Genomic DNA, 27074 nt, shown 5'->3' with positions numbered 1-27074 from the left:
TAGTCCCGTTTGGTACGCCTCGGCATCAGCTGTTTATTGCCAATTTCACCACCATTCTTCCGCAGTGACCATCGTGAAAACTCTCTAATCTTTCACGCAAAGATGCACCAAAGAAATGGCGACAATGGTTTTGGTGCTGCGTTCACAGTATAACCAGCGCTGTAGACGTACCATGCTCCCGTGAATCTCCCTAGTTGCATAGACGCGTAATAGGCACAACATTTGTCAAAAAGGTACAGGCCACAGCCTTTTCTTCTAAGCCCTGTATCGGGGCCCATTGATCATGTCTAGCATTCGATATCGAGCTGAGGTATTTCAGGTGCGCCTAAAGGACCCGCGAAGTATGCCCTTAGGCCGTATAGTTTTGACACAAACTGTAGAAAGGAAGTCCATATGCTAGCCTACCCCACCTACCTCTCGGACAACGACCAGGGTCTCCCCAACATGCAGCGTCCTCGTCTTGTCCGTCACCGTCTCCGGGTCGTCGGGATGCGCCAGGTGCGCCTTGACAGGTTCGCGCACCAGGCAAGTGTCGGGGGAACGGCGAAGCAACTCAGCGACGCTCTCGAAGCAGCGCGACGCGCGGCCGTCCTCCGAGAGAATCTCGAACCAGCCCCGGTATCCCTCGGGGATGGCGAGCCGCGGCCCGATGGCCACCACGCGTTGCCGGTTCTCCTTGAACTTGACGCACTGGGCGCTGATGCGCAGTCGCGTGCCCAGTGGAGAAAGGAACACCACGCTGCTCAGGCCCGGTGAGGAGAGCGAGGGAACGCCCACGTGGCGGTGCTGGCCACGCACCACGCGGGCCACCTGCACAGGACCGTGAAAATATATCTCGCATACGCTGTGGTTCGTTACTAGAAGTTGTCCAGTCAATCGCGAGCAGCGTGTCATCACAGAGTGCCTTTGCTGCCATTATGTATGTATGTATGTATGTATGTATGTATGTATGTATGTATGTATGTATGTATGTATGTATGTATGTATGTATGTATGTATGTATGTATGTATGTATGTATGTATGTATGTATGCATGTATGTACGCACGTATGTATGTATGTATGTATGTATGTATGTATGTATGTATGTATGTATGTATGTATGTATGTATGTATGTATGTATGTATGTATGTACGTATGTATGTACGTATGTATGTATGTATGTATGTATGTATGTATGTATGTATGTATGTATGTATGTATGTATGTATGTATGTATGTATGTATGTATGTATGTATGTATGTATGTATGTATGTATGTATGTATGTATGTATGTATGTATGTACGTACGTACGTATGTATGTATGTATGTATGTATGTATGTATGTATGTATGTATGTATGTATGTATGTATGTATGTATGTATGTATGTATGTATGTATGTGTGTGTATGTATGTATGTATGTATGTATGTATGTATGTATGTATGTATGTATGTATGTATGTATGTATGTATGCATGTATGTACGCACGTATGTATGTATGTATGTATGTACGTATGTATGTATGTATGTATGTATGTATGTATGTATGTATGTATGTATGTATGTATGTATGTATGTATGTATGTATGTATGTATGTATGTATGTATGTATGTATGTATGTATGTATGTATGTATGTATGTATGTATTGTGAAGAAGATGGGCTCCTTCGCTAACCGTTGACTCAGAGGAAGCAGTCTTTGGAGCTGTCGCACAGACCATAGTGCCGGTCTGAATCGCCCCGCTTCCTCGCCACCCTCGACGTGTAAAATAAACCTTCTCCTACAGTATGCGTGTATGCCTACCAGCTCAAAACCGCAAGACACAAGACGAAGAACGAGGACACATAGCGCTGAACTTCCAACTGACATTTAATGGGTGAAAATAGTACTTAATGTCAGTCGAAGTTCAGCGTTTGTGTGTCCTCGTTCTTCGTCTTGTGACTTGTTTGGCGTTGGTATACATACATAATGGATCACCAACTAGCCCGCACTTTTCTCCTACCTTGTTGCCATCACGTTCACCAAATCTGCCACGTCCTGTTATTTAGTGCTGACCTGCAGCGCGAAAACAAAAAGCCAGCTGCTCCGAACATACACTTCTCAGAAGATAAGATACTGTACTAGACAGCGTCATATAGCGTTGTATTCTAATCCCAGGGAGATCATAGATTGATACGCACGCTGCCCCAGCTATTTCTCAACACGATTTTCGGAGCGCTAGTATCTGAGTGCTATATATATGGCGCCAGAGCAAACTTAAAATACACCAAATGTTTGTCACCCTGCCCTCGTATAGCATTTGTAGTAGTAACCGGTGTTATCGTCGTCCCAGAGACACTTTTCTTGTGTAGACTTATGACAGAACTACAATGCTTAAGAAAGTAGCCTCGTTAAGTGTTCATATTCCACAATATTACACGAGGGCACAAGAGAACAACAAAGTAGTCTTTTTGAGTAGCATAAAAGTTTCAAGGGAGCTAAAGTCGGCTTCAGTAGCGAAATGCGATGGTCTTAGCCTTTATTTCTGCTGACGACCCTGAAACAAGTGAAACTGTGATTCGGGGTCTCACATTGTTCCGGTGTGACGTCGTCAAGTTTTTGCTGGTGATCATGAATCACGTGACAATTTGTTATATGACTCCAGTGTGACATCTCTTTTTGCAGGTTATACCCCGCCGGGGTGGCGCAGTGGTTACGACGCTCGACTACTGTTCCCAAAGACGTGGGATCGAATCCCGGCCTCGGCGGCAGCTTTTCGATGGAGGCGAAAAGCAAGGCGTCCGTGTGCTGTGCGATGTCAGAGCACGTTAAAGAACCCCAGGTGGTCGAAATTTCCGGAGTCCTCCACTACGGCGTCTCTCATAGCCTGAGTTGCTTTGGGACGTTAAACCCCACAAACCAACCAACCAACCAACCTGAATCACGTGACACGTTTTGCAACGTGACCTCGGTGTGACCTCACCCCTTTCATTAAGTGAGTCGGGATATAGAAATTGTTCACCTGTGGCTCGGAAAATTTCTGCAGGAACTCCTGCAGGGGCATGCCGTTGTCATCCCAACGGACGGCAGACAGGTAGACGCTGGCGTCGCTGCCCGACATGCTGCTGCTCTTCTTGGCTGGCGGGCCCAGCTTGGTAGAGGGCGAAGCGCCGACGAAACGTCCGGGCTGCAGGAGGAGGATGGCTGCCTCGATGGCCGTGGGCTCCCCGGCCTACCTGCGAAGCCGAAACGTCGTCATTTATCGTCACGCACCAGTAAAGACGCCGTCGCCATCTCTCCGCTCGTGCGATAAATGCAGCGAAAGCAAACGCCATTCACTGTCACGAATCTGCACTCAAAAACAAACACAATCACATACAAGCATAAATGTTTACAGTGTTCTAGCGTGAGAAGTCGAAATATTTGCATGGATCACAATACGGCGACGAGACCGCGCATACCACGTCAATTTCGGTCGATGAGTGTACAGCAGAAGCTAGGAAAGCCATAGTGGGTTCGTACTAAGACAGTAACCAAGACAGAAAGAAAGATGACAACCAGGACTGAGCGCTAAATGATCTGTTCTTCTACGAAACACATCAATGGCGTGCAACTTTTGGTTCCAGAACAGCACACCGGTATTTATGGCATCGGGTAAATATGCTTAATAGTTAAACAACAACGGTGTTCGCGCGGGCTGCCCATTCCTATTTCTTCTCGATTTCTGCCAAAATATTGTTAACCCGAGTTTGTTCCCTGGTGCACTCGCCCACACCAATAATTTTTCGTCACATATCTCACTACGTTGTCCTCAATTTGTTATTGTTGTTGTTGTAGTACCAGCAAAACAAAGCTGGGATATATATACTTTTCTGTTGTAGGATACTAGTAAACTGTCATGCATGACCAAGGAGCACCTACCTGTAGAGGTGCGCCCATCGTTTCCTATTCTGCTGGTTAATTCAATAAAGGGGTTTAAATTAATCGATAAAAGATTTCAACAGTGGCGTTACTGATCCGCAAGTAAAGCATTTTGGCTACATGACCGAAGCCACAAAGCATCCATCCATGCCTTGTTTCGGGTAGATAATAACAGATCCATCTCCAAGACGGAAAAGATTTGCTCACAATATAGGCAACGGATAACCATCAGGGCCCAAAAAAATTTCTCAGTCTTTAAAAAAAAAAACAGTGCTGGTATTTTATAAGGCAAGCCAGTCACTCTCTTGAAGCCACATTTTTCAAATGCTTTTCCATCTTAAAAATCGCGGAATAAATTAATTGTGTAGCCCCACTTCGTAAGCGTCGTTTTTACTTGCCTTGCTGTTCTTTTGCCTATTTCATAAGATTTGTGACAAAATAAAGGCGGGAGGCATCAGTTCGCTGCTATCAGGCATCCACCAGAATTCAGGCTGCTATCAGGCATATATCACATTTCTATCAAGCTGCTATCAACGGTGCAGGAGCGATAGAAAGAAACGGGGAAAATTAAAAGACAAAAACAAGTAATGCTTACGGCCTCAGATCTTGTTGCTCGCAATATATTGGTGTTTCTTTTCTTTAGATGCGATAATGCATGCTTTGAATAAGCGCTGCTACCACTCCATGCTTAATTACGCAACGAACACCAGACATCGCCTGTTAGACGTTACACGGCTTCTCGCTTCCCATTGCTTTTTTTTTTTCTTTCTTTCAACTAGCTCCGTTACAAACTCCAGTCCATGGACTGGAACGAAAGGCATAGGCGATTTAATATGCAACCTTTCTTCCGCCCACATCTCGTGGGAGGAGTCGTTGCTCGACGCGGTGCCGCACCCTCGGTGCACAGAGCACTCGTCCATACTGCGCCGAGAACGCACTGGCGCGTCTTTCACCCCGCGTACATCCGCGTACACGGTCGCAGTACTTCCGGATTGAAGATGCCCGCGCCCCGAGAAAGTTCGCCATTTCCCAGTTCAAAATGCACTCGCCACGGTGAGCGCTGCTGGGGGTCCTCGAGGAAACGGGCGGATGAAGAATGGACGACCGTCAGCAGCCGTCGGCAAAACAATTGTAATAGGCGCTAGAGAGTGAATGAGAGATGGGAAGGAAGAAATGAAGGAGGGAAAAGGATGAATGTAGAAAGAAACGAAAACAGAGAAGGCGAGAGGGACAGACAAAGAAAGAAAGAAAGAAAGAAAGAAAGAAAGAAAGAAAGAAAGAAAGAAAGAAAGAAAGAAAGAAAGAAAGAAAGAAAGAAAGAAAGAAAGAAAGAAAGAAAGAAAGAAAGAAAGAAAGAAAGAAAGAAAGAAAGAAAGAAAGAAAGAAAGAAAGAAAGAAAGAAAGAAAGAAAGAGAGCGCGACCGTTCTGTTCGGAAGAGATCTCGAGGCGGCTGCAGGAGGAGCTCAGATCAATTAACGCCTTGCTGGGAGGTGTAAGGTGAGAGGGTAAAAAATGTGCCCTTTTCTCTATACTTGCAGTTAAGCAGGCTCTATATTGCCCATCTAAGCATGCCCTAACGCCAGTGCTCAACGCAGGAAAAAAAAAACTGTTTGGAACCATTTACCCTTTTGAGACCGATGCAATGACGGAAGTGAAAACGGTGCGCCGATGCCCGCCCAGAATGTTCTGGGTGTGCATGAATGCCTACGCATGATAGCTAACTGTTTTCATCTCCCACTCGCCCGCGGAAAGATTGATGACGGTTCTACAACTACAGACATGCAAGAAGACAGTGGGAAAAGAGCGGAGAGGCTCGAACAGGGAAGCCGAGAAAGTCAAGTTTATAATCAGAGGCAAACAAAACACGATGGCCGCCTGCGCGAAGCGGGCGAGAGCGGGCACTCAGTGACGTTTCGAAGCGACTCGATTCGTTCTCAAAAGTCAAATCAGCGAAGAAGGAAGAGAACTCTACTTAGGAACCCCGCGGTGTCGAAATTAATGGACCATTAAGCGGAGACCACCGGCGAAGGCGAGAGAGGCCTGCCTGAGGCCAGGCAACGAGCTGGCGTCGAACTCGAACACGCAAGGGCGAAAGACAATAGAGGGAAGGCTGTAAGCACCTCTTCTTCCTAATTTGCCCACGTATAGTTAATTGTATGCCCTTTGAGACATTCCTGTTTAAATGAGAGTACTTTTTATTTTTTTATTATTTTATATTATTATAGCACTAGGAATATGAAAACTTATGAAAGGGAGGAACTAAGTTACCTTCGTAATGCCAGATAGAAAATAATTTCGGCGCTTGCTTTCAGCGAAAGGACAAAGTTGGCCATGCAAAGTTATTACAATTTCCAATAGACAATTCCAGCGAACGACAGGAAAATACGTAACAACACACGAATCATTCCCAGAATGTCTATTTCTTGAGTCTATCTGCAGAAAAGTAGCGCGGTCAAGTTCTTTTTATGCCAGCATGCCTGTCTACCAAACCAAGCAACGTGTCTATCTTTTTTTTATGAAATTCCTAAACTGGCTGTGGCCAATTTATAGAAAGCATAGTAGGAGAGGCGCCATACTGACGTCTTCTACGAGAGGTTCGGCTAAGAGTCTTGCAGTTCTTAACGTAAGAAGTTACAGCCCGGAGTAGGTACTTTTTTTTTTTTTTACTGACGTCTGGGATGAAAACTGCACCCTTACTATACCAGCATCGGTCGAAATAAAGAAAATTGTGCGACGAAACTATGAGGTGGCGCTCATGACTGGCCTCGAGCTTGTAAAATGAAAATTTGGCTAAGGTTATACGAGCGAATTCGCTGCTTCAGTCAGGTAAGGCACGCATGAAAGTCTAGAACTACATCATATTGTGCCGAAGGATGCAGTACCTTTCCAACAAAATCAGCCCAAAATATCCAGTCTTCAAGGCGAGGACAATGAACGAGAGACGGTGGAACGGTAGAGTAAAAGAAAATTGCGAGATTGGAATGAAATAACCTATCAAAGATGAAACGAGCGAAGAACAAGGGGGATATAGGGGACGAGGCAAAGGTGAAAGGAAGTACAAAAAGGCAGAAAGAAGAGACGCAATAAATAGAAATATAAAGTGAATACAAAGAAAGAGAATGGTGTGTTCACTCGTTCCTATAGAAACGCCGGTCACGCAAAATAATAATAAAACGTTTAATAACATGAAGATAAAAATCTGCCAAAATAATATGGCCAAATCAGTCAAAAAAGCAACACTGAAAGGAAGTCTGATAAAATATCTGTGAAAATAAAAACTACGAAGCTCTATTATTTGTTGCAAAATGCTCGAAAGACGCCACAGTCAAACTATTTTGCAGCTGAAAAATATCCCGAGTAATACAGGGAAGCAGTGCGAGAGGGAGTGTAAGGAACTCTAATGTCACACCCTCTTGTACTTGCGTACTTTTATAATTATTGTACACGAGCGACGGAAATAACTTCAAAACGACGAAAACGAACAGTGCGGGAGTGCTGCCCTGATATAAAGCCCTCACTAAACAGGAAATAACGCATGCCAATCTCGTACCAGCAACAAGCGCACGCCATACCGGAAATGGAAACGCTTGCGGTCACTGTTTCTACAACCGATCGACACGAGACGCTACATTTCACTGTTATATAGACGACGACAGTCGTTCCGCAACTCACGACAACCGTGTGGCTCTGCTCCAAATATATGACGTTGTATTCTGCAGAGCCGAAATGCAGCCCAAGCTCCGTCGCCGAACGTGACACGTTGGAAAATATCACCTCTATAGAGACAATTATTTGTATTTATCTCTCTTTCGAACTTTCTTCCTTCAACCGGAATCGTTTGCTCTATCAAAACCCGTTTCGTAACTTTACCATACAAAACATCGTCGGCCGTACTACAGCCGGCTATTACAGAGTACTAAAAAGGAAAAGGAGAAACGTGAAGAAACAAATCTACCAAAGACTGAAGACTGAAAGCGAAAGTTGTCCGCACAGCCGCTGAACGCTCCACTGAACCTCACTATATATACATTCATGGGCCGAACTTAACACGCATTGTTTAGGGTCTGGCATGAAAATACAACATCACCGCGGGAACTTAACCGAACTGATCTGAACGCGGTGGGATTACGTCGCAAACCGGTTGTATTCAGGGTAAGAGGCACGCACAGTGAAACCACAAAAAAAAGCCGCGCGTTCCTTAACCCACAAAATAACCCAGTGAAAAGCTCCGAACGTACTGCTGGTGGCGATAACTAAGATAGGACAGCCGGTTCGGATCGGGAAATAGAGCGAAGCACAATAGGGGTGAGGAAGAGAGATTGGAAGCAGCGGTAATTGTTTCTTGTAACCTAAAGTATTTGCATGAAAATAGCGGCTGCGAGCACGGAAATAAGCCCAGGTATTGCCATTGGCATGAGACAATCAGATGCACGCATTTACGTCTCATGCTGGCAGATACCCACCGCATTGACTATGGTACTTATGAGCCATCTGTCACAGAGATTAAGGCGATTGCAAAAAGCGGCTGCGGAGTCTCCTTTCTCGGTGACGACGACCGGAAATCTTCGCGGGGCTTTAGCCTACAGTGATTCGCCTGCAACGCGAATTCAAGAAACAGGTGGGTCCAGTTTTCATGCGACGAGCCGAACAAAGTTGAAAGGAGAAAAGAATAAACATTTGTATGTGGATATGTTGCGGGCGCATACAAAGCTCGAGCCTCCTCGGGCTCCCTCTCTTCCCTAAAAATAAAATAAAACTATAAAACTGCAACTGTGCTAAAAATTAAAATACAAAGATTACAAAACAAGGGTCGCCCAGACTTAAAATAAATCAGGAGCGATATAACTGCCATGGCAAGGGTATGCCGTGCATAATTTTGAAAACCGGTGGCGTGATATGGTCTATAGGGTCACGAAGAGTCGGACACGACTGAACGACTGAACTGAACTGTCTGTAAGTGTGACGAGTCCATTATACGGAATAACAAACCTTTTGTTTTCGAAGTGTTATAAAGAATCGAAGTGACGGCATTCGGAAACCATCGGTGTAAAAGACGAGGAGGAGACGAAATAGCTGGAAGATCAGTACTTGCATTTGACAATATGTTCAGCGCACAATGGTCATGCTTTGCGATGGTGATGATGAACATGAATTTCACACGAGATTTTGGAAGCCTTTTTAACTGCGTTTAAGACGCGCTGCGATGGTCCCGCACCCAGAAAACGCTGTTTAGAACAAGAAAATAAACGCATGTTTCTGATTAATTGTATAACCGACAACACGCCACTAAAGTGCTCCCTTTTTAACCTAGCTGTTTCCATTGTTTCCGCAATGAATAAATGTTTTTACTACTACTACCTCTGGTAGAGCGCACGCCAAAAGGAAGCGCTTCATATCTGCCCGAGAAAGGAACCGCGGGCCTCACTCAAGCTCAAGCAACTCATCCGGTAGGGCTTCCGGTAGAAGCAAAAGTGAAAATAGACCTCTGAAGGCGGGTTGAGGAGGAAAGCTGTGAACATGAGAGGGACATTGACACCTCAGCGCGTCAGTGTTGAACCACGGGGGGCAAAAGAAGTCCGCTCGCGCTCACTTGAGTAACCGCCAGCCGTGGCGAATATACACTTGCCGCATACGACCAGCCACCGGCGAGCGCTCATCCGCCACGTTAGAATGGAGAGGCAGGAACGCCCTTCAAATAATACGCCTCGCCAACACACGCATTCATACAGGTATACCACTGCTGTCGTCCAATATTAGCAACAACAGATATATCGGCAAAGCCGGCGGTAGACATTGGTGCGCGTGTGTGTATGCGTGGGTGTATGTGTATGTGCATGTTTGCGCATGCGTGCGCGCGTGTTGTGTGTGTGTGTGCGCGTGCGTGCGTGCATGTGTGTATGTGCGTGCGTGTGTGCGTGCGTGCGTGCGTGCGTGCGTGCGTGCGTGCGTGCGTGCGTGCGTGCGCGCGTGTATGTGTGTGATGTGCGTGCTTTTATTTAAGGCCGCTTCTCCTGAACCCACCGATGTTGCCTCTCTGAGTATTGAAAAGAAGAAAGAAAAGTACGCCGCAACCCGGTTATTTTTCTTTGACTCCCCGATGTTTACCTTTACTGCCCTCTCCCATCAGATTGCCGTCTTCTCTTTTATTTTCAACCGGTCTTCCGCTTTCGCGGCAATTAACGGTGCCAGTGAGAATAAGCGCAGAATAAAAGAAAAACAATCACGTACAGCAGTGCCTCCTTTTCTGTCCACCCCACGCCATTGTTGGGCGCAAATAACAGGTCCGTCAGCGATTCGCGAGACTACGAGAACAGTGCAGCGGCGCGAGAAAGCGTGGGAGGACGCGGATGAAGCCGGAGGAATTCTTTGCTGGAGCGAGATCGACGTCCAGGTGTGAGCGCTCAGTTCAACGGCACCTCCATAAAAGGCGGTTGCGGCGGTGTCAACGAACGCAGTAATGGGACGGGACACAACGTTTTAGAGAGGGTAAAAGGCAGTGAAAATAATACACAGTGCAAGACGAAAAGCCAGATGGAATTGCTGTAAGGCGATTCGAGTTGTCTTAATCATTGCGAATGCACGAGCAAATTTCCTGCGTGGGCCTGATGCTTTCAGAGTTTGTGGGATCACTGTAGATATCTGTACAATACTGCAAAGTTTGCTGAAGCGCTGATCGACATCCATTAGCCAGCCCGATACAAAAAGCGGAAATATCAGAAATTATCTGAGGAATACATTCTGAAACAAAATTTACTTCTAGAATATAGATTCCATTGAATATGTCTATATAGGCTAACGTGAAATAAACAAGTAAAATTCGTCCGGGAGCAAGATAAGTCATTTACGTACACTTTAGAGATCCTCACAGCAATTGCCTTCAATTGCCGCGAAGCATTGACTTCATAGCGGTGACACAAGATCACAATCCAGAAATCTGTGATGTCTGCTTTTTACGTGCTTTTCATCAAGAAAGAAAGCATTCAGCAAATGCTGTGCTTTATATCTTCGCTGCACGCTTTATTTTGTAGAGAGTATTCGAATTCCTACCTTACTCCACATCCATGCACATTAAAACGAACTGATCTCTTGCGATAATTTCTACACTAAATCCTTGTTTACTCCGTTAAAGACCAGATTCTGCTTCGTTTTATTAATACCAACTGGGAGTTGCGGTCCTGCATGATGCATATACACAAAAATAGCCCGCCACCCATCTTGGTAATCGCTCGCCCTTTCCCGCCACCCGTCTTCGTAATCGCTTGCCCCTTCCCTCACCGCTTTGACTTAAAACCGGCGCTAACCATCAAGTCTGGCCAGCCGCCAGGAAGGAAGCGATTCAGGGAGACGAGCAAACTTAACGGTATGGAACGAAGGGCCGTTGCTAATGCGAGCGGCCCAGATTTGGCACGCTCCTCGTACAAAAACGGCCGAAGTGACAGTTCAAGGCAGCGCGTCTTTGAAAGCATTGCAAATGAAGCACGGGCAGGCTGTTGCTCTGAGCCGGAAGAAGCCGAGGACTAGCGTGCCAGCTTCGAATCGGTGTAACGTTAGGGAGAATATGAAAAGGTCGCGGGCTTCGACGTGAACGCGCAAAAAATGGGCATCAGGGCAGCGTTTACAGCGCCAACCGACAAGGGAAAGTGCATGGGTGTTGAAGAGCTGATCGTTGTTCAGTGAGGGTCAACCGATAAGTACCGCCTACTGGACATTTTATTCGGCATCGGTTTTAAAAATGCCGCAGTGTAGTGGAAGCTTGCAATTATAGTGCACTATATGCAATATGATCTTTCCCCAGGGTGATCTAACGAAATCTAGGTTTTGACTGAAACCAATCCGGTTCGGTATGGGTGACAAAGCTCCCTCCCGCATGGGGCCGGAATGTCGTTTGGCAAGAACGATTGGCTAGCGCTCGAACGTTTCCTGCCATCCACACCAAAGATCTGCATCTTTAACTAAGCCCCTAGGAAAGATGCGCAGTGGGTTCCAGTCAACAACTGTTATATTTTCTTCTGTGGGCTAAAAAGTGAAGAAGTGCAAATCTCTCTCCTTCTGCAAATGGGCAGAGGGGCAGACGGGGAATGATGATGATGATGAACAACATTTATTGATACGGGGAAGGAAGCACGAGGTTTTTTGAGCCCGAAAACGTGATTATCACTGTTGGACCAGACGCTCCCTGTGGAACAGTACACAGCTCTAATGGTGCTGAGCCAGATATTTTAGCTTCCACTTAGACATTGGCTAAGTCAATTGGCACGTACGTTGTTCCTCTCCTGTCGTAATAATTATTGACCACTATCCTCTCCGCTCGTGATCAAATTACCTAAAAACCACGTTGCGCAGCAAGGTAGCCTTTCAAAGCTAGCAAAATAAAAACAAAGAAAAAAACAAGCAAAAGGAGTTCAATTCCGGGTAGGTCTCGGCCGACACAATGGGCCGCCGATTCGCGCCGTCAGTGCACCCACTTTTCCAGCAAAGCGGGGACGCACTATAACCGCGCGGGCACCGCCTCAACAGCCCCAATTACAAAACTGCACGTAATTGAACAGCGGCGTTGTTGTTTCCGTCATCCGCTGCAGTACGTCTGCAAGACGTCTGCCCGAGCGCGCGTACGGCCCCAACAAAGTCCGGCTACTTACACGCCTCTGTAACTCGGCACGCCATCGTGCCTCCGTCGCCGATGATCGGCGGTTCCCAAGTTTCAGCGGCACTGCACGCCAGTGTGGGGGGAGGGGGGGGGGGGGGGGGGGGAATCACAGCGGCGCTGTGCCGGACCTGATTTGTCGCGCATGTCGTCGTCGTCGTGCGTGCGGCAACAGTGCCGGCACATATACGGCTAAGAAAGAAAAGATAGATGAGGGGAGGGTCGAGGAAAAAGGAAGGGCGTAGCAACAGCTCCAGCACCAGTAATGGCAGGGATGCAAATGGGCGCGAAATTGGGTCAAGGTCCCGCCGCCGCAGCCGTCGTTATTCGGCGCGGCTTTTAAAGGACGGGACGAACGCGCCGCCGCCGGCAAATCGTGCGTGCGCTGCTGCGACGCCCATGGCTGCCTCGATCTCCGCAAGGGAGATAGAAGCTGGAAGAGAGAGAGAGAGAGAGAGAGAGAGAGAGAGGTCTGCTTTCTGTGGGGCGCTGTGTAGGGAAGGATGAAGGAAGACGAGAGATTCGAACCGGGACGTCGACAGCACACCGACGTGCGCGATGCGCGTTGCTGAGAGGCGTGCTAACGAAGTCGGAGCGCACGCGCCGAGAGAACTCTCAGTGGAAGAAGAAGGTCGAATGCGCCCCCATGATTCTTGTTGACGGCCTCGTTGTTGCCGTTGCTGTAGTCGTTAGACTAGTTGCCCTCCGCCCCTCTCCTTTGTCCTCCTGGAGACGAGAGTGTGATCAAAACACAATATGAGAATAAGCTTTGCAGAATATAGGGCACGGAACTGGAATTGCATTGCTGTCAGCGTTTCAGAATAGAGGCACAATTTCTGAAATATCTTTTAGGGCGTTAAATCTAACGCCCACGTTCTTCAAGGTCGCTTTATTCCACAACGTGTAAACACTGGCGGTCGTCATGGCAACGACGCGAATCTCTTGAATTAACGGCGCCTTCCACATAGCCTCGATTGTAAAGAAATGGAGAAAAAACATTTGCCAAGAGTGGATTTCCAACCCGCATCAGAACAAACTGATCAGCTTCCCCGGCGCAGTCACGAGAGCACTATGCAATCGCCGCAGCCGATCACGCCTCGTGTAAAACTGCAACGCACTTTCGCGCTGTGCAGCAAGCATCGCCATCTTCATCACGTTCCATCTGCAGCACACACTCGAGCTGTCCAGTGGTATCGTCGTTTTCATGAAGTTTGAACTGCGCTCCTTCTTCATTTAGCCAGCATACTAAATAGGCCACTAAATTAAGCCATCCGGACGAGTGCGGCCTGGACCGCGAGCATAGTGTAGGAACAATCCACCAGGCGGCTTGACAAAAAGAGGCGTGGCGTAGAGGAGGCCACTCTCGCTAAAGACAGCGACCGCGGTCGTGCCAAACAGGCTACCAAGACCATCGAACAATGAGAAGCCAAACTAACCCGTTGCCGAGAAGCTTACAAAGCGCAGAATCGAGTCAAGATCAAGCGGTAGCAGCGAATGTGTGGCGCCGGTTGATGACTAATGCTCTTGACTTGGTTCAAGGATAGTTTAACCTCTACATATTTAGTCGGAACTAGGTTGAGGACTTTTGAATGCTTTTATTTAGGACGAAGATAAATAATTTTTTAATTTCTTCGATGTGAAGTGATAGCAACCCTCCTGAACCGTGAGACAAGTAAATTAAAAGATCAGGTTGGTCCGTACAACACCATCTAAACTGTGTGCAGTCTCATCAGCCCACGTGGGCCAAGCCACTGCAGTAAACTAGCCGACAAGTTCTCTACGTGGCACACGAAGAGTCCAGTTAACATAAGTAGATATCCACAAGCGCCAGTACAGTCTGGTAGGCGGTGTTTTACTTGGTAGTACTTGCGAGCGAGCTAGTTGGCTATACGACTCCGAAGACATCCGGCGCTGCATGGTTATACACAAAAAGACAATACACACACAAGAGAATTGAACCAGGACGTTAACACACTTGGAGCGTTTTACTTGGTGCCGCTTATTTCACGCGTGGGTAGTCCATTGTTTAGCAGCTGAGCACGGCTGTTTTAGACTACGACGTACAACGAAATCGAACGACTGAAAGCCTGAGACGGACTGCTCTGGATGCACCTGATGCAGTAGTACTTTCATTGTGGTTGATAGGCATACCTTTAGAATTTCTTGTTTCGTGGAAAGCCCTAAGAAAGAGAATGCCTTCAGCCCTGCGTCATTACAATCCTTGTCCTGTTCCTTCACGGCAAAGTCGAACTAAAGCCGCAAAAGCCGTTCCGAATTCCTTGGGCGCCCTCTGGTGCTGAGGGCTTCTCCTTCTCGAGCGCCCTCTGCTTCCTCGTGGGGCACTGGGTGTACACGGAACACGAGCGACCATGGCAGTGTCACCCCAATTTCCTTTTCTCCGCATCACGAGAGATAAGCCGCGCCGCGAGCGTTATGCCTCGGGCACCTTTCAACGCGTTCGTGCTAATCACGCGAGCGGCGTTAGATGAAGGCGGCCGGTCTGCCTAAGAACGTGCGGCCCATTATTGTTCGGACTGTGCGTGCGGAAAGAAGCACGACGAGCAGGCGGCAAGGCCGGCGGTGCCGCACGGCTCCGGGCGGCTCGAATCCGTAACCACCGACCAGCGGCCTCTAAAACAACGGGCACCCGCGCGCGGCTCTCCGGGGCGTCCCAAATCCTCAGGAAGTGAAAGAAGTCAGGATAGCTCCTGTTCTTTGCGTTTGCGCACTGGTTGTGTCCAGTGCCTGATTTTCCGTTCGAAGGACGCTGAGGAGACGTCAGTACATTTTGTGTCCTCGGTAATACTTAAGTGCTGGTCTTTATGTGGTTCTGGTGGCTTTTGTTCGCTACAAAATACGTATATATTGCTAAGAAATTGGAGGGTCGAAATGTGTGTGTGTGTGTTTTTTTTATTTAAGTCTGTAGTAACATTAAAAGTTAACGTCATTGATAGTATTGGAACCTTCGTAGTCGCTGTCTGGAAGTGTATGGCGATTTTTGTTTAGTTACGTAGACTAGTACGAAGAAAACGCACTTAACTCTCTATACCAGGTAAATCTACAAAACAGGTAAAACACTGTTGTAGAACGTCCGCGGAGTGGAGAGATTCAGCCTCTTTGAACGACCCCTGTTCTTTCTTTGCAATAGCCGCGATCACATCTTTCACGCCACCTTTTTTTGCGGTCACCTTAGATTACACTTCTTTTCTTTTAGTATCTTCTGCGAAAGCGATTCGGTCCGTTCTAGTCGAAGACTGGCTGTCGGTCCCTTGGACTGCGTGTCCCACAGACATCCACTCCCCCATTTTAACTTCAGCTATATATCCTTAGATCTAAAGGTAGTCGAAAATATCGGTGGTCAATTGTACTGCGATCAAAAGGAACGCCCTCCAGAATACGACGGCAGAAATGTGCAGTGGAATATCGAGCACAATAACGACAATATCCTTAATTTACGCACTCTAAAACTGTGTTGACTTTCTTCACACTGGTCGCGTTCTAGACCCAGGCTTCTGACTACAAGGCTGGGATGTGGGTGGTCGCAAATTATAAACTAAAATGACTAACTCACTCCCGCACTCACTCACATTAGAGCAACATAATCATTCGCGGTTTTACAGTTTCACCTCAGCAACGATTTCTGTGAATCACGCTTTCTCTCACTTTTTTTTTATTCTTTCTTTTCTTTTATCCTTTAGCGAGTGCGAACTCCGTCTCGTTCCATCACGCTGAGACCCAATTTTCGAGCTCCGCATCACGATAAGGGAAGCGTACACGGCTCGCTCAGTAGGCAAGCACGACCCATTGTGTACACAGCCCGCAAGGTCGACTCCGAACGATTCCTCTCAACCGTTGTAACTCGAACAGAGCGTTCGCTTTACTGAGACCGACCTATCAAGCGATCTCTGCTTTCCGGTGCGAGCTTAGCACGGATGATGTCCTCTATATCCTCGAGAAGAAAGCGTGTTCTGATTACATGCTAGGTAGCGCGACTTCAGAAGCGGCACTCCACTCGTGTGTAGCGTGATCAAACAGCTGGAAGCTTAGCAACGGGAGTGGAGGGGGATACCGCACGCCAAGGGCAACACGAAAACCTATTAGCGGACTATCCAACGACAGCAAGGGTAAGAAACTCTCGAGGAGGGATAAAAAGAAAAGCTCGGGCAAGAGTAACACGAATACCTAGGGCTGGAGTCCTGAAAGCAATGATTAATAGCAAATCCTATAACTGCCATATTCCAAGGCCCGTTCCCTGCAACAAGCTTCTTGTGGCTGAAACCATATTACAAGAAATGACACGCTGACTAAGCAGTGATCCAGTGTGATTGCTGATAAGTCTAGCTTCATTTGCGACGCTACATTATGTAATCATTCCACTCTGCATTATGGAAATTGGAAACCATATTTTTAGAATCGGTATTTTGTCACGATAACCTCGCATCACAGACCAAATGAGGGGAAGAAAAAATACTGATGAGCTAATTGGTTCCTTTTTATCGAGTACGACGCACGCCAAGGCGAGAAATGCGAATCTCTGTCTTGGAGCCAGTAGCTTTCTCCTAAATGAGCACCTGCGAGGTAAGTGCCGTAATTAAGAACAACTGGAAAATGAAAGAGTCAATCTCTGGAGCAAAGATGTTTCCTTAAGCTGGTTGGCTGGTTATGAATGTCAGCAACGTAGCTACCTAGTTACGTTGGTTAACAATGGATGGCCTGGTAAATACAACAGATGACTTTAGAATGAGTACAGTCGATAATGAGGAAAAAAGAACAGGTTGCTTTTATCGGAACGGTGTAAATCATTAATCCCCCTGCCATGACTCTCATTACAACATGCGCCCTAATTGATGCAAGCTACAAAAGCGACAAGGCATGGTCTAATTTACCGGCGTAATGTGTAATTTTGCGCGCGAGAAACTAGTACGTCAGGTACCTCCTCAAAGGCGCCTTTGCTAACAAAGTATTCCAGTGCTTTTATAGCAAAAATATCAAACGAATGTCAACATCGACGTTTTATTTCTACATCGAAGAAAACCCATACCCCAAACGCATCTTCCAAAGCTCGCAAACACGTTATCTAGGCCCACTGCAAAAGGAAAAAGCAATAATCTAGAGGCCATCCAAAACCATGCCGCGCGATTTATCATGTCACAGTACTCACGTGAAACCAGCACCACAGCACTAAAACGAACTCTTTCCCTCCCAAGCCTTCAATCACGCCGCGTTATATCACGTCTCTGCCTCCTTCATTCTTTTTTTTACCATCCTCACAACCGGCACCCTCTCCTGCAACCACCCTCAAGAATGTCCCGCCGACTTAATCACAGTCACCTGATAAATCTGATTTTTGGCCGCACTGCAGCAATGAATAACTCTTTTTTTCCAGATGCAATAGCCCAATGGAATGCTCTACCGGAGGTTATTGCTTCATGCAAAGATCGTGAAATTTTCCGAGCAAAACTAACGAGTCACCTTCAGTGTTCTATTTGACAATGCACACTAGTCTGCTCTTGTATATTTTGTTAATGTTTGTTTGTTGGTTTCGTTTTCTTTCCTTGTTTTGTTTCTTGAACTGGTGTTCGTATGCTGTTATACAATGTTATTGCCCCCGCCTTGTGCCCTCGGGCCTTTAAGGCTGCAATAAATGAAATGAAATGAAATGAACACACCGGCTGCTCCCCATTTTCAACAATTGCTCCCTCTCTGTTTCCCAAGCACGCGTCTTCTGAGAAGGTCAGACTAACACTTCGGTCTCCCCAGAAATGTTGTACTATACTCCCCAGAATGTCGGTAACTTAAGTTATTTCTCTGACCCACTCTGCACGCTTCCTATCTCTTAATGTTACCCCTACCATTTTTTGTTCGATAGCCCTCTGTGTTCTGCTTCAACCGTCATTAAAAGCATGAATAACAAAGCTTCAACTTTCGAAGGAACAACTTACCCACACAAGCAGCCCTCGGTTTAGACACATTAGTGGGTGTCGTAAACGTTTTGGAAGGTTTGTTCGTTTCCTTTTCTATATACTTATAATCAATATGTTGCAGACAGCAGGGAGGATCGTTATTTTGGCGAAAGCAGCTTCGTATCACTGTAGCGGTGTAAAACCCTCTATTACGACGGTTGGCTGCACCAGATTATCGAAAGCAGGCGCCAGTTAGCTGCGATTCGAAGCACATGGCGTGATGTATAACGTACCAACGAGTCGACTTAGTACGTGCATTCAAGCGCACTTGCTAACCGCACAGCACTCTAGGGCATAATACACTCTGGGCGAATGCTTCGAATGCACGGGGCTTCCATCCGCGAGTCCCGCTAACGAGGCCAAACTCAGCCAATACGCGGCGGCCAGCCGCTTCCTCCGTTGTATCGAGAACACAGCGCGCCCATATCGCTTACTCTCCGAATAAGAATGCACTCGCAGACAGAACAGCGGTGGGCAACGCACGCGCGCAGGGAACAATTACGCCCGAGGTGACCGTGTTTCCCGGGACGCGCCGAGACGAAGCGATCCACCGAAGCTCCTCAAGAAGACGCCCCGAACCGCTTAGTTCGATTATGGCCGAGCGTTGGCACAGCGTTGAATTAGCGGCGCGCTCCTTTTGTACAAGAGCCTCAGGGCGCGGTCAACTCGTGAGCGTATGCCATGGAGGGCGCTTGGGGCGCCGCCAGGTCTACTAAGAAGTGTAGCACCACTTGCACCCCTGTGTGTTGTGAACAGTCGACGGAAAGGGGCAAAGGTTACGGGTACAGCACGTGAGCGGAGTGGTCAATGCGAACGGAAAGGTGTCGGGCCGCCCCGTGAAAATCGTCGAAATGATCGGCGACCAGGTCGGAAGACAGTTTTTTTCGTTCTGTGAGCGGGGATTAAATGTGCCTTCAGCCTCAGAATACATGGATGGTTCCCCGTCTAAAGTAACGTAGGAAGCGATGGCTTGTGTGTCACATTGCCATATATCTCGCTCTTAAAAAAAACAACGCAGGGAGAAGCATGAGGCAACCTGTGCTGCTAGACTTCAAGAAAAATTCTCGCTGAAAATCGCATCGTTACCTTACGAAAGAAAGTTACATATAGGTAACATCCTGCGATCTTACCTATATGAGCGATGACTAGCAGCTTACCGGTATCGCTCAAGAGGAAAGTATACAACAGTTGCATCTTACCTGTACTCACCTATGGGGCTGAAACGTGGAGGCTAACTAAGAGAGTTCTACTTAAGTTGAGGACAACCCAGAGGGCTATGGAACGAAAAATGGTAGGGGTAACATTAAAAGACAGGAAGCGTGCAGAATGGGTCAGAGAAATAACTAAAGTTACCGACATTCTAGTGGAAATTAAGAAGAAGAAATGGGCATGGGCAGGACATGTAGTGCGAAGAGAGAATAACCGATGATCGCTTAGGGTAAGAAACTGGATTCCAAGAGAAGGAAAGCGTAGCAGGGGGCGGCAGAAAATATGGTGGGCGGATGAGGTTAAGAAGTTCGCAGGGGTCAAGTGGATGCAGCTAGCACAGAACCGGGTTAATTGGAGAAATATGGGAGAGGCCTTCGCCCTACAGTGTGTATAGTCAGGCTGCTGCTGATGCTGATGAACATCCTGCCACGGAAACATTGATATAGTCGAGGTAAAATTATGGCTTATGGTTTAAATGGTTTAATGCCCCAAAGCGACCCAGGCTGATAGACGCCGTAGTGGAGGGCTCCGGAAATTTTAACCACCTGAAGTTGTTAAAGTGCACTGACATCGCACAGCACACAGACTGTTCGCCTCCATCGAAAAGTGGCCGCCTCGGCCGGGATTCCATCCCGCATGCTTGGGCGTAGCACTCAAGCGCCCTTAGCACTGCACCACCGCGGTGGGGCGGGGTAAAATTAATAAGCCCGTGTTGGCACCTCCTGCAAAATCAGCCATATCACGTGGTCGCACAACGTCGAAGAACATTGCGACCAGTTCCCGACCATGTCAACTGCCAGAGCCATGCCCTTAAGCATTCGCTGACGACGACGACGCCGGATTATCTGGTGAGCGAGTGAACGCAACCTGCGGGCAATGACGTGAACCGTTTGCAATGTTCTTGAGTTTTACCCGACTAAAGTATACAGCGATATCGATATAATTCACTGTACTTTACGCACTTTTTGCTGCACCGCACGTGCCGTTAATTTATTCCTTCGGACCCTGTGGATATGGAAATAAATTAAGAGTAGACGCAACTTATCGTATTGCCTTCGCAGTAAGGCCCCAGCCTTGTATGGCCTTGTCCACAGTCCTCACTATCGGGATAGGATATGTGGCAGCATTCTGATCAATACCCCAGATATTCTTCCTCCTCCTCCGCTTCCATCGCGTTAGCAACTATGACAACAACCCTGGGACCAGTAATGTGTCCAACAATCCCATCATGATACCGTCTGCAACACCCTTTGAAAGAGGGGGCCCAATGTTTGGGGCACCCAAGAAAATAACGCGCCCCGACGCAACGCCGACCGACCAGCTTTAGTATAAGGGTTTTCCCGACGCAGCGGAGCCGGGCTTGCGTTCGTCAATTGCAGCGCCCCACGGTAAAATATGAAAAAGCATTTCAATATATAAAAGCCAAAAACGTCATTTTATAATACGAAAAGTGATATTATTGTACCAAACTATCTTAAATCTACTAGTGATATAAACTGTTTTCTTCAGACAAGACGAAACCGGCTACTAGCCAATCCAGGCTCAGCCGGGAAACCTCATTTGAACCTTCCGCGCTTTCTGACATCTGGTCTCCATAGCAACGATACGAGGCGAACTTGCTAAACCTAAGATCTCAGTAAATCCGGAAGCAATCAGAGAATATGGTGCGTTTTATCGCTAAATATTGATGGTGCGGGCATATTAGACACAGCACAAGAAGCTTCGTACGCCTTTCATTTACCGTGAACGCACGGCGCCATGCAGCGGTAACAACAAACCGGTGCTAAGGCAAGCGGCCGCCGCTTGGCCGAGCACGGCCAAGGCGGCTTGGGGCGAACGCTATTTCTAAAAAATAGGGTCCGCCCCAAGCGTTAACCCAAGATCCTAAGCATGCCTTACGTTCTGCGCATGCGCATTTCGACGCCCCGAACTCCTTGGGGGCCCCAAAGTTTGGGGCCCCCTATTCTAAATCTCTCTAATAAAAGGAGGGTTGAAATCTGGGTCAGTTGTTACATAGTCTTAGAGAATAAAACTAAGCCAAGGGACGTGTGTACATCGTCTTTCTTCGTCCTCGTCCCTTGGCTGGTTTATATTCTCTAAGACTCTCTAATAAGTACGGCACATGATTTTTTTGTTGACCGGCACAGTAGGGCTGTCGTCACTCGTACTACGCACGCCAAAACGAGAAATTTCATTATCTATAGCTCATAAAAGAACTGCCGATACACTCAGTCAGCCGTACTGCAAGACCGTATAGAAGCATGGTCCGCCGGCCTGCATGCGTGCTACTCGCGAAGTCTGCACCCAGTACGTTTATTTCTGAAATAAACATACTGGGCACGTTTCTTTCGACGGAGAAATGCCTGTGATAAGGGGGACCCCGAACCGAGAACTTCATGCACCAACAGACCAACTCACAGTTCTGCACGTCGGCGCGAACGTCACATTTCAGTCACGGCCACAAGGCCACCGCCCAACGCGTTGAGCGAATACTGGCCCCCAGCTACATGGACACTTATTGTATTACCATTTTTTTTTCTTTCAAAACCCGCGCACTCCAATAATCCTTAAGCTAGCGACGTCAAGAAAATCTGATCAAGGGCGCAGCGGAGGAAGTAACTCAAAGTAAACAATGGCAGGAAAAGAAGGAAAGGCAAACAGGGAAAGTTCAAACCTCCAAGAAGGGAAAAAAAAAAGCGCCTCGTTGGTCGTGACCGGCGAGCCCTTGCTGAGCCGTAATGCGACTGTCGTTTCGGGTATCACAGCATCACAGAGCGGTTAGCGGCAGCGGAACACGTAGGACTGAGTGTAAGCGAGCGGCCATTAATCACAGCGGGTGCCAAGGTCTGTCAATCGCCTTTGCTAGAGCCGACCCGAGTGCGACCAACTGTACCGCCATTCGTACAGCTCGCTAGTAGAACATGCCTTCACGCTCTCACTGTCCGCTCATTGTTGGTGTTTCCGTGGTACGAGTTAATGCGGACAGGGCAAGCGGCCATCATTACGAGATGATGGTGCCAAAGTGGTGCAGTTGATGAACTGAAAGTTGAGAGGGATTTGAAATGCTGTTCGGGATACACCTGTGCATGCTCCGGACGTAATATGACATAGAGAGTAGCCTTAAACTTTCCCGCGATTGAAGCGTGGCCTTGGGGTAGAGCATCCGCCTCCTGTTCGGAAGGTACAGGTTCGATCCCTGGTGCCGCCGGTTACCCACCGGCCATTTCAATGGGTACAAGCTTTCCCCCGGCCTGGTGCTCGGCTCTTTGGGGTGAAATGTTTGGGAAAGGTGTCGTAGGTCTCAAACAGTCGCTCCGATGTGGCAGTGATCAGTTCTGCCATCGGTAAAAAATAAGTCCGCCTTGTGCGGCAAAAGCCCATTACGTGGCCCTTTTTTTTTTTTAGGACTGCTGCAGCTGAGGTTCAAAGAATGTACCTTTGCAAGACAAACTGAACCACCTTTACAGGCTGCGAGGTTCGAAACTAAGTTTGGGCCCACTGCCGAGGAGGGGCGCGCAGCGGGGTTTACGGAGCTTCTCCCAAACGCACACCCCTAGAAAAGCCGAGCGCCAGGCCGAGGGACGCTTGTACCCATTTTTACCGGTGGGTGTCCGGCGGTGGGTTTCGAACTAACCACCTCCCGCAGACGAGACGGGCGCTCTAACCACTAGGCCACGACTGCGGTGCGTGCGAATGACTCTCTGAGGGGTAAAAACGTGTCTTCCACGTTGTGGCAAGCTGTCATCGAAAGCTCCTGCATGGTTCCTAGGAATGCAATTCCCAGAACGTAGTACAAACAAGACTTGATTTCTTGGTTACTTTGTAGCGGCAAAAACGTGTAAATCATTCCTCCTATGGGTAAATGGGAACGGCTGACACGTCAAATTACCCCGCGCTGCTTTTTCTATGGTCATTCCAATGTAACCTAAATATATAAATAAACGTGGACAAAACCACATAGGAACTTTACCAAGAAGCATCAGGTGCAGGTTATTGCAAGGAGGAGATGAAACCATGTGGCTAAAAACGGAAGAAGTGACCGGGGGCTGGGGAATGAGGGAGGATGTTTCACATTTTTCTCAGAAAAATCCCGGAACACCTGACTCATGACATGCTCGGCGTCACTGTATGTCATTGGAGACGTGCGTGCGCTCAAGATTGCTGTGTGTGCTGCTGGCGGGCCTCAAGATGGAGGGGCGGGGGAGGGGGGGGGGGGGGGTGACTGAGGGGATACAGTGTACCATTCCTACTACTATTACGAATACTGCTACTATTGTTCGATATCTCACCTTATCGGTAATAAATTACCACTATACCAGCACTACCACTGCCATTACTATACCATTACCATTTTACTGCCTGCACCATGACAACATTAACTTGCAAACAATCTTTATTACACCTAATGACACGTACCTTCCAGCTGCTGTTTACTATTCCTATACAACTGCTGTCTCAATACCTATAGCTTCCAACATGCAATCAGTTATACTGTAGTTGTTATAGAAATGGTGCTCTGTTGGATGGGGAAATCAAGACAGGAGAGGAACACGAACGCACCAAGATCGCTGTACTCTCGTGCATGTTCGTACACTAACACACACACACACACATTTATTTATTTATTTATTTATTTATTTATTTATTTATTTATTTATTTATTTATTTATTTATTTATTTATTTATTTATTTATTTATTTATTTATTTATTTATTTATTTATTTATTTATTTATTTATTTATTTATTGATGAAAGGGCCTGAAAATTAAACATACCGAAAGAACATGCTCTGCCTAGGGCAGTGGCTTAGAAATACAAAAATAAGGGGCGGTTAGATTGCTTAAGCACGGATACACTTGAAGAAGCGATGTTTGGTATACTGACTTAGCCAAGTTTTGCGTTGCTTGGGTTCGCTATGCTGCTTCTTGCCACGTTAAGTATTTAACGGCTGCTGTAGACTTTTATTACGATGAAGGTGACCTAATTAACGTCATTAACGCAACTTCGTCACAGGAGATCATGACGACGATATCCGAAGTACAGTAGAAAATCGGCAGCTAATCGGGCTACCGAGTTTGGCGCAGTGATCAGACGTATATAGCATCCAGGGAAGCTGAACCACGGCCGCTCAATAAGAGGCGCACTGAGCGGCCGTGGCTGAACTCTTTGCTTGGCCTAGAGGCGAAATCTACTGGTGGCGAGCGGTCTTTTTTTTTTATCTCTCTTTCTCTCTGGCGGTTTCTCGAAGGGTCTTTGACGGCCACCCAGGCGAAATCCAAGAATGCGGATTATGATCATTGTGCATCGAAGAAGTGAACCAAAAAAGTCACGTTTCGAAACACAGCTGTCCGTATTGGGCGCAACCGACACAGGCTGACGGCTGAGATAGAGGGAGCAGTTCCGCGTCGAAGATTGTCGGCCAAGACTGTGAAACGGCCGATTCAAACAAGGGGGCCGCTATTCAAGCCGCCGAGCGCGACGTACAGCGGACAGCCTTTCAACGACGCACGGGACCAGTCTCGTGAGGCACGTGCATCGTACGAAGCGACGACGGTACGCGCACCTATTTCCGGGGTGCGGATGTGGAGGAGGCGCGGCCGCCATGGCAGCGGGGGTGTGGCGCCAAAAAACATACCGTTCTTCCGATGGGAGGAGAGCGAGTGCGGAAATGGGAGGCCCGACGCCAAATTCCACTAGCAGCATTTCCCAGAAACCTCAGTCGACCTAAACAGGGTGACCGACCCGTCGATTTGAATTATCACGAAGCAAAAGGGGTGCGGTTTTCTGTCTTTTCGGCCTTTTCTAGACTCAACTCACCCCAATCTGCTGTGGAGGTCTTGAAAAGAATTGATGAGATTTTCAAGAGATTTATTTTTGAAATTTCCTTAATATATGAGGTGCTTCAACGAGATCGAATAAGCAGCAAATACTACGTACACAAGGTGAAAAAGAACTAGAGGGTTCAAGCTGCCCTTTGCCGAAACTCCAGTTTGGAGCTCAACCATCAAATCGGTGGTCCTAATTTTCGAGGATTTTATGTGCTACTTCTCGCTGAAGATACAAAATGCGATAATCCGTAGCTATAGCCAGCCCCGCCGCAGTGGTGCTGTGTTTAAGATGCCCGACTACTGAGCCGGTGTTCCCGGGTTCGATCCCGACTGCCGGCTGCTGCATTTCATGGAGGCGAAAGGGGGAGGCATCCGTGTACTGTGCGATGTCAGTGCGCGTTAAAGATCCCCAGGTGGTCCAAATGACTCAGCAGCCCTCAACTTCAACTACGGCACCTTTTTCTTTCTCCGTTTTCACTCTCGCCTTCCTCCTTTTCTTTACGGCGCGGTTCAGGTGTCCACAGAACAGGTGTGACAGATATTGTGCCTTTCCTTTCCTGCGAACAAATTATATCACTAAAACAATATCTGCTTCACAAGAAGTCTGTACAGCAGCTGCCTCTGCTTGAAGCTTACACCTTTTGTCTTGGGGATACTCACGTGATTCCCCAAAAGGCCGCCGAATATGGCTCGCTGCGCAACAGGCAGGGCTCTCTCTCATCCCTGACCCCACTTACCCCACACGTATCGGCAATAGTGTGTGTAAAGACACCACACCAGATCTTACCTTCACTTATAGGCTCCCAGCAGCTACTTGGTGCAACACCAAAGAGTGCTTAGGTAGTGATCACTACACCCTTGAAATCCTCCTTAACACTGACCTTCCTCACCGTCCACCTAGGAAATCCGCTCTCACCAAGTGGGATTTCCTTCGGAAATGCAGGTCTACCAGGACAGCTGCTCCAATCACCGACATCACTGCTTGGACTACACTATTACAGAAGGATGTCCAGGCAGTCACACGAAAACTTCCGATTGAATGCCCCAGTGACACTGTTGATGCTCGCCTCCTACATCTCTGGGAAGCTAAAGCCAGTCTTAAAAGGCGCTGGCAATGTCAAATATGGAACAGGACCCTCCACCGCAAGCTGGGCCGACTAAACAAAGATATAAAAACACACGCAGCTACGCTTTCGAGGTAAAACTGGGAATCTCTATGCAACCGTCTTGATGGTAACATGAGCCTGCCTCAAACATGGAACCTCTTCCGACATCTCATAGACCTATCTCAATCTATGACACCATAGAGACATAACCTCACAAAACTCATTCAAACTTCGCCCACACCGCCCTCACAGCTACTTGATGATCTCAAGGATACATACTTTAAACCTTATTAAACAATGTCCCATCCGGAATATAAAGGGCTCCCTGATGACCTTCTAAGTATGCCTATCACTGAAGCAGAAGTAATGGCAGAACTTCAGAACCTAAATACCTCCTCAGCTCCTGGGTTAGACGGTATAACTAATAAAACTCTACG

At 47.5% G+C, this 27074-nt stretch overlaps 1 protein-coding gene across 1 annotated transcript in view; it reads right to left on the bottom strand.

Moving 5' to 3' along the window:
• LOC146178533 (uncharacterized) overlaps positions 1–27074 on the bottom strand; it is a 134606-nt gene that overhangs the window by 8536 nt on the left and 98996 nt on the right. Inside the window, exons 3-4 of the mRNA XM_084578350.1 lie at positions 2988–3201; positions 415–810 (exon numbers count right to left, since the gene is read on the bottom strand). Coding sequence (XP_084434476.1) covers positions 415–810; positions 2988–3086 — 495 coding nt within the window. The 5' untranslated portion in view covers positions 3087–3201. The remainder of the gene's footprint in view (positions 1–414; positions 811–2987; positions 3202–27074) is intronic.

Source organism: Amblyomma maculatum, chromosome 9 (assembly GCF_055883805.1).
Source record: "Amblyomma maculatum isolate TAMU_Amacu chromosome 9, ASM5588380v1, whole genome shotgun sequence".
Classification (NCBI taxonomy): Eukaryota; Metazoa; Arthropoda; class Arachnida; order Ixodida; family Ixodidae; genus Amblyomma; species Amblyomma maculatum.
The sequence above is the reverse complement of the archived record's forward strand: the minus strand, read 5'-3'. Positions and strand labels throughout refer to the sequence as shown.